This window comes from Filicampus tigris, chromosome 15, assembly GCF_054856515.1.
Source record: "Filicampus tigris isolate MCC_2025a chromosome 15, RoL_Ftig_1.0, whole genome shotgun sequence".
NCBI classification, from domain to species: Eukaryota; Metazoa; Chordata; class Actinopteri; order Syngnathiformes; family Syngnathidae; genus Filicampus; species Filicampus tigris.
The window spans coordinates 6,084,441-6,092,500 of record NC_141231.1 but is presented as its reverse complement, the minus strand read 5'-3'; the positions used below and the strand labels follow the sequence as shown (position 1 = coordinate 6,092,500).

Here is an 8,060-nt window from a genome sequence, read left to right as displayed (position 1 = left end):
AAACAAATTTTAAAAAAGCAATAGGCATGGTCTTAGGTTGGCAAATGTTTTCCCCAAGAAACTAGATGTCTGTTGTAGTACCAAGACTGACCTGTAAGAGGTAGCATAGTGCCACAAAGCATCCGGATTGTCAGGAAATACAAAAAAAAGAAAGGATCGTAGTAGAAGAAGAAATAGAAGCTAGGTTAACTGTTAGCTTAGTCTTCTCATTGTCATTTTTCTTGTAGTGGAAAACTAAGAAACTGCAAACTAAGCCTTTTTTACATTGTGTTTCTGAATCATGGAAAAACTAGAAAGCCAACTTCTGCTGAACTTAGTAGACGTCTGCGATGTTGACCTCGGAAGAAAGCACCACATTTCGGGGATAATCCATTGAACGTTTTGGGGAGTTTCTTTGACTTGTAGAGTGCATCAGGATTGTGCAAAAACTACACAGTCAGACCAACTTGATAAACGTTTGTAATATGCACAATGGAAGAAATTAGTGACTACTACATTTGGAGGTTCATATTATTGTTTTTCCTGAACTTGGGAGGCATTAATAATATGGACCAAGAAAGAACGACTATATTTTGGGCATCTGTTAACAACTGTCAACAGTTACAGTTGTACAAAAACTCCACAGCCATTTTTTGCACATGTTAGACATTCATTTGTAATGTGAGCAATGGAATAAACAATTCCATCTAGAGGCTCATATTAAACATTTCTTTTTTTTCCCACATGGTGTTTGATGTAGCAGCATTTTAATGTTTAACTTTGTAAAGATAGCATAGTGGGAGTACAAATGATAAGATGTGGAAATGTCTTTGGATAGGATATGTATACATTAAGACAATATTAGCCGGTGTGCATAAACTGTCAAACTATGAGTCATATCATGTTGCAAATAATTTATACTCAATTGAAATTTTCAATTAAAGATGCTGAGATAAACCAAATACATAATGAAATACATAATGACCTATAGTCTTAACTTAAAGGCCAAGCGGTTCACATCCTCATGGCACCCCATGGTCCCACACAGAGAGCATGTCGGAAATGGGATGAACGATTTACATCAAAAAAGAGGAAGGGGAGTGCCTTTTCCCCTCTTTCTCCACCTTGGCTTTTAATTTGGCTTTGCTGCTTATTTGTCACATTTACATCTGAAAGCAAAGCGCCCCACCGGTACCCAATAAGGCCAGGCCAAGCGGACACTGACAGCCTTTATGTGATAACAAAAAATGCCTTATTCAGCAGACAGAAGCATGAAGAAGGAATGGACTCCATCTGTGTTTTCTGTGAGAACCAAAGTCATTTGGCAGAGTTCAGTAAAAGGGATTGCGTACAATTTATTTCAGCGCATTTGGTGCAAATGGAAATAAAAGGGGAGGCACTGAGGTGATTTTCTTCTATAACATTTAAAATAATAATTCAAGTCTCCTTTATGACCTGATCAGATGTCAGATGTCAAAATACACTGAAAAAAATTGAAGAATTATCAAGGGAAATACACAGAAATATTAAAGTAGTAAGTATTGAAGCAAGCCCTTGAAAGACGGGGTCCGTTGAATCAAGTTTCCACTGTACAGTTGTTTTGCATGTATAGTGACAAGTCTTGGGACAGAAAAGCCATATTTTTCTCTTTTTTTTTATCCTATAAAACATAGAGGCCTTTAAAGCCAGCCAGTCATAACTTCCTTAAAAATAAGAAATAGATATCCATCCATATTGATTAGTGGTGACAGGTAAACACTGTATGATGGATGAGGCTTTGCTCTTTCAGGTGTGGATAATACCTTCCATAAATGATGCAATGGGCCGCCTCATTAGCACACCAAAGGAAGTGCTCGGTGAATGGCCCATGACGCCGCTCTCACAGAGTCCATTACGGTTTTTAATTAAAACAACAACACTGTAGAGATAAAACTAAAACATACACACTATTCCTCACCATGAGTCGTCAGCAGGAAGGACGGCACTTTGGAGGAAGTTCCAGACGCTTTGCGCAGGTAAACTCTAAAAGACATCACAGAGAGAATACCGCTGCAAATGAGACTCTAAGAAATTTGATGCTGGCTACGCGCACGTGTGTTTGTGTGCGTGCGTGGGTGTGTGTACGTGTACATGAAGAGTTGATGTATCAGTGACGTGGTGAGGTTCAAGAATGGTGAGGCACTGACTCCTCTGGAGTTGAATATACAAATATGACTCAAAAATAGATTAACCTGTATTTCAATTTGGACCTTAAGTGAAACATTTGTATTCGGCATTTCATATTGCTTCAATCAATTCCTTGCTGTTCAACAATGTGATAGTGCCTGTGTCAGCAAAAGCTGTGTGCGTAGTCGCTAGAGGCACTGAAAGTGCTATGCCTTTGTTCCCTTCTCGCCCATGTATTTGAACAGGAAATACGCAAATTCAGCTATTTCATTAAGAATTTTAATGATGCAATCATTGATATTATTGAATTGAAAAAGAAAATCTAAAATAAAGCACAGACCAGGTAACAAAAATGGAACATAATTTAATGTAATCATTAATAGTGTTTTTTTTATTTTTTATTTTTTTACCTTTCACATGCAAGTGAGAGGGAACAGTGAGGCTCTGCCTCCCATGCCTGCCCTGCCTGCACGTCTCTATGATGTATCACAGGTCAACAGTGGCTACGTATAGATGCAGTCAAAACCCTTGGAGCTAAAACTGTGATTAAATTGTGTTGCTGTAATCCAGATTAATCAGAGCACGATTTAACACACCTCCGGGTTCAAATGTGACACAACAGAAAAAGCTGCCATGTATTATTTTGACATGCTGCTCAGCGACAGTGTACAAGTAACCCACAGATGAACTTGATGTATTTATACCCATGATGCTCATCCACCCACCCCCTTCAAATTCAAAACAACCTAGGGATGCCATTTTTGCTGACAAAACTCATATCTGCATGTATCTCTTCTCTTCCCCTCTGATCTAATCCTTCCCTCTCTATCATTAAAATATAATCATCTTCCTTTTTCCGCCACAAAAAATCCCCCATGGACATTCAGGCCCTTATCAGTTGGAATGAAGGGCAAACAAAAGGAGAATTATCCTGCGCTTCCTTGAAAGGAAACAGCTTAAGATCCGTTTAACAGTCTTCCCGTGTATCGTTTACTCACAGTGGGCCCAAAAATACACACATAGAGCAAGAGCAGAACATGTGCTGATCTTGCAAATAAAGCAGGGACACGGGTGAGCAGGAAAACAGGAAGTAATCCTCAAAAGGGTACTATAAGCAAAGAGGAGATTGATAGTCCTCAATAAACAAGTGCTGTATCTGCTGCCAAGACATTTGCACCACCTACCGAGCAAATATAGCAGTGCAACATGCATTCGACTACAGTACTGTACTGTACTCAGCACCAGGTTCAGAAACAACGTTAGTATTTATTAATTAAACGTGTAATTTAAGAAATATATGCAAATATGAAAGTTATTTTTATTATTAATAAAAAAATGTGTAACTAAATGTTTTAGGAGAAACAAAATAGCAGACATCAGGAAGTCGGAAGTGAACGTTGGCGTGGGCAGGGTCTCGCGGCATGATCCCCTTCACGTACGTATGGTTAAACGTCACATAAGTGAAAGAGCTCCGCAAATAGTACACTCTCGCGGTTGTATTCGCCCAAGCGGGCAATGTAATGTTACGTCACACATGCCTTGCAACGTATTTGACCTTAAGCAACCGACTAACAGCAAACACTGAGATCAACATCAAATATGAATTAAAGACAGGTAAAAGAGGATTTTTTTTTCTTCTTCTAACAGATATATAACATACGTAAACGATGCATTTAAAAGGAGTACGCAATTTTCCCCTAACCTTTGACGTGTTCTGCAGCTATGTAGAATGTTGTTAGTCGAGAGCGTTTAAAATGGGTTTATTACGTGTTTTTGCGCATAAACTTGGGGGTTTCGATTTACCACTTTGGAACTTGAACGCACCAGTGGTCTCTAGGCGGAAGTAGGAAGTGTCAGAGATGTTCTAAGACAAAGATGTCGTAACCGTACATCTACGGAAACACGTACCGGCGAGCGTTAAAAGTGCTTTGCTCTTTATACTGTACTCCGGCTTGGATAATAAACAATGTTTTAAAACGCCAAATGTGTCATAGTTGAAAAGGTTTTACCAATAAGACACTAACCAGCTGTAATCTTCATGCAGACATTGTGTGAGATTCCTGCAGAAACGATATGATTGGTTCACGAGGACTAGTCTACTCTCAAATTTCAAAACTTAGCAGTAGTTTGTTAGCTCATAGCAACGTGATCCTATAGCGTGTCACAATTTCAGGGAATTTCTCTAGATTCAAGATTAGTTAGTGGCTGATATACATACTTGACGCATCTTCGTGTCACTCTCATTGAGAAGAAGCATGACTTTACGATACAGCACAGCTTTTTGATTTTCCATAATAGTTCGATCCACAGCCATGGAGCTTCTCCCAGTGCTTGAAGCTCAAGAGAAACCCAAACAAGGAATATGGTAAGCAAATGGGAGTATCGATGCATAAAGATGGCCAACCTTGTATTTTTTTCTCAACCTTGCAACTTCAACCCAGGTATTCCTTGGTACCGAGCGGGAGGTCCCCGGGTGTGAGCGTGGGACACACCTGTACCTACTGGCCTGGGGATGGTGGCAGTGGAAGAATCCTTATAGTTGGGGGAGCAAATTTTGGTGGCAGCTTCTCGCATACACACGCCATAAATCTGAGTACGGATCCGAGCAATTCACCCCAATTAAAGAATGATCAATTTAACTCAACTCGACCGTTGATATATTTTAAGTCCAAAACACGCAATGGACAGGAATTGATTATAGCACTTAACAAGCGGCCAATCAGATTTCTTAGATGTCATCCTCCGGATTGCCCAGTGGTATTGTTTGTTCTTTGTATTAATTGTATACAAATTACAGGCATAATTTTACAAAACAGTTGTACTGTTTATGTTTTTATTCCTTTGAAGTTACATGGATTTCATTGCCAAAGCTATGGGGGACTTTGAGTATATTTTTATCAGTAATACAAAAAGGTGGGAAACAGTAAAAAATTGAGTAGACATGAAGTCATGGCATTGCCAAAAGATCGTAGCACCTGCCAAAAATCCAATCACATTGTCTTTGTATTCCTCAATGATATTTTCTTTCTGATCATTTATCATTGCATTTTATGTTACGATGAACTGTTCTCTGACTTTCCAAGAGTATCTTGAGTGGGATGCGTTGCCTTGGGAGGGTCTGAAGGCTCGATATGAGCACTGCACGTTGGTGCCCGGAAGCCCACCACAGAGCTTGTGGGTGTTTGGGGGTGCGGAGCAGAGTGGCAACCACAATTGCATTCAAAAAATAAAAGTAGCAGGTAAAAAAAAATGGCTGACTTTGTCTTTGATTGTGTGATGCAAATGTGTCTTCTGTTGTGATCTACAGAAAGCAAGGCCCTCTGGGAGAATGTCCCAGTAACGGGCGAGCCCCCCAGTCCAAGGACATATCACACAAACTCTGCCTATGTTGGTAACTTATTATACGTGTTTTGTGGTGGGGAAGCAGGAGCATCACCTGTCTCGGACCAGAAACTTCACATATTTGATACCGGTGAGTGTTGGATTTAGTTATTTCCACACACATTAGCCACTAAATTGTTGTTTATATATCAGCATTGCTGTGGTCATCCCAGTGTCTTCCACCTGGACGCAGCCAGAAACGCAAGGCCCACAGCCGCCAGTCAGACACGGACATGTTATCGTAGCGGCTGGCTCAAAGATCTACATTCATGGCGGCATGGCAAACGAAGATTTTTTGGACGATATTTACTCTCTTGATCCAAGTAAGGATGTCAAGTGAATACCAGTGAAAACGGTAAAACTAGACTTTGTCCCTCCCTTCTGTATTGCTGCAGAAAAACACACAGTAATTCACCATTTATTCACATTAGTTATCAAATCCTTTATAAGCACTCGAACACAACAATGCATAGACCTCCAGCATGGCGGCCATGGCATGTGCTTCATCTTTAGATGAACAGACTGCTACTGTTTCTTGTCTTTGTCGCAACATTTTTCATACACATTTCTCAAACTATGGTTGCTTGTTCTATATCATATTGCGTGCAACTGAAGCATTTCCAAATGACATTCTTACATTCTTTTTTGGGACCACTTCCAACTCACGAGCGTCTTTCTTCTCCTACATGTTGGTCTCTTTTAGTAGTCCTGCAGTGGCAGGGGTGATGTCTCCGCCCCTTTTTCTCCAGGCAACAAGCTCTGGCGTGGTAGTCTAACGGAGCAACAAAATCTCTCTCAGTAGCGAAAAGTATAGGTAGTTTACGGTCAGAATTTGTTTGTCTGCCAAGTTGGCGATTGAGATCGAGGATGGCGTCCCCGTGTGATGTCATGAGAAAACTTGTTCCCATTTCCCATCATGCATGAATAAAATATCAATCAAATCGAGCTTCATGATGTATCGTCCACCACTGGTTATAGTCATGTTAATGTGGAAACAGTTTTTTATTGATTTATCTTGGGCTCATGTATTTTATATCTGTATAGTTGAGAAAGCTTTCCAATAGTTGGTGAGTCTGACACTAATGTCATTAATGTTTGCATTTTAAAGGTAATATGACGTGGGAGTTAGTGCAGCCCGAAGGTGACATTCCACCTGGCGTGGCAGCACATTCGGCAATCGCGCTGGGCAACAACATTTACATCCTTGGCGGGTTGACTGCAGACGGAGCCAGCAATGCCATGTACACATTCAATATAGGTACAATTCCTCAACATCATGGACTATTCAAGTACTGCAGAGCCTATTCTAATGCCATACATGTGGCCTGTTTGCAGAAAAAAAGTCATGGACCCTAATGAAATTTGAAGGGGATCTGCCCCCAAATCGTCTGGACCACTGCATGTGTTTGCTACCGTGGAAGGTGGAGGCTGTGGGAGATGGTGGTGAAGCGCAAACAGCCGCCCCGGATCCTGCAACCAGTCCAACTTCCGCTCCAGCAGAGACAACACACTTGGCTTTTGTATTCGGTGGGATGGACACACAAGGCATCATACATAAGGACTGTGTCGTAACTGTGGTAACATGATGGGCCCTAGAGAAAATAAAAAGTGAGAGCAAATAATTTTCTATCAAACATTTATTTCAATGTCTTCCCAGAAGTATAACAAACATATTCAGTAAATAACATTTAGCATTGAGGATCCAAAAGACAGCCTACCCATTAACAGCCAGTTAGAAATATACAGACTTCAAATGACTTGAATGTATAAAAAGTATGAATATTTTGATTTGAGAAACAGTTTTAGAGCATTAAGTTCTGCTATGGGAGGTATGAAAATTTCAGTATCCATCCGACCATCACGAAGACAATTACTACAAAAAGTAGGCTCACTTTTCATATTATCACTTAGAACATGAGTGCTTTAAGTGCATAGTACTCCACCAAAGCTGATAAACATTGGTAGTTTTGTCTAGATCCCAAAACAAATTTAGAATTTTAACCATTTTTAAAATGTGAGACACCTCAACATGACAAATCCCCTATGGGAAAGAGTGTTGTAGTCCAATGAAACCAAGGTTGACCTTTTTGGTCTAAATTCCAAAAGGCATGTTAGGCACAAACTCATCACTGCTCATCACCAAAAGAACACCAAAACACCACAGTGGTGGCACTGGCATCAGCATGCTGTTGGGCTATTTTAATTCAGCTGGAAATGGGCCTTATAGTCAAGGTGGAGGGAATGATTTATGATTCATTTTAAATAGTCAGTTAAAGCGGAAGTCAACGCAACCATATTTTTTGAAGAATATGTTGTATTCAAGCCCACTAGTTGAAACAAGGCGTTCTGCTAGGAATAAAAAAAAAAGGGGTGGGTGGTGGGGGAATCCAATGAAAAACACATTTCATTTGGAGTTAATCAGAAGCACTTGAATGTCAGTTGTGTGCTTTATGGAGGACCAAGAGCACAAACGAACTCGTTTAACAGAGTTTGAATGTAATTAGTTATTTTTCCATCCCCCTTATTTTTTTTGT

At 40.2% G+C, this 8,060-nt stretch overlaps 2 protein-coding genes across 7 annotated transcripts in view; one reads left to right on the top strand and one right to left on the bottom strand.

Annotated features, from left to right (window-relative positions):
• rgs3a (regulator of G protein signaling 3a) overlaps positions 1 to 4,815 on the bottom strand; it is a 133,539-nt gene extending 128,724 nt beyond the window's left edge. Inside the window, exons 1-2 of one of the 5 annotated variants that reach the window (XM_086054458.1) lie at positions 4,550 to 4,815; positions 1,937 to 2,001 (exon numbers count right to left, since the gene is read on the bottom strand). Coding sequence is in view for 3 of the 5 variants with exons in the window: in XM_086054461.1 (XP_085910587.1) it covers positions 1,937 to 2,001; positions 3,144 to 3,184 (106 nt within the window). In the remaining 2 variants the exon portion in view is untranslated. Of the gene's footprint in view, positions 1 to 1,936; positions 2,002 to 3,143; positions 3,261 to 3,847; positions 3,905 to 4,549 lie in introns of those variants that run through there. The other 4 variants (XM_086054459.1, XM_086054461.1, XM_086054455.1 and 1 more) reach the window with 4 other exon arrangements.
• Positions 3,593 to 7,148, top strand: rabepk (Rab9 effector protein with kelch motifs). Of its 2 annotated transcripts, XM_086054463.1 has the most exons (8): positions 3,593 to 3,759; positions 4,444 to 4,510; positions 4,587 to 4,738; positions 5,229 to 5,384; positions 5,453 to 5,617; positions 5,700 to 5,849; positions 6,635 to 6,784; positions 6,862 to 7,148. In XM_086054463.1, the coding sequence occupies exons 1-8, from the start codon at positions 3,666 to 3,668 to the stop codon at positions 7,110 to 7,112; spliced, it is 1,185 nt and encodes a 394-aa protein (XP_085910589.1). In that variant the 5' UTR covers positions 3,593 to 3,665; the 3' UTR covers positions 7,113 to 7,148. The 2 variants fall into 2 exon arrangements, with proteins under 2 accessions (XP_085910589.1, XP_085910590.1); XM_086054464.1 differs by lacking the exons at positions 4,444 to 4,510; positions 4,587 to 4,738 and having other exon boundaries at positions 3,598 to 3,759.
• Positions 7,149 to 8,060: the final 912 nt, after the last annotated feature.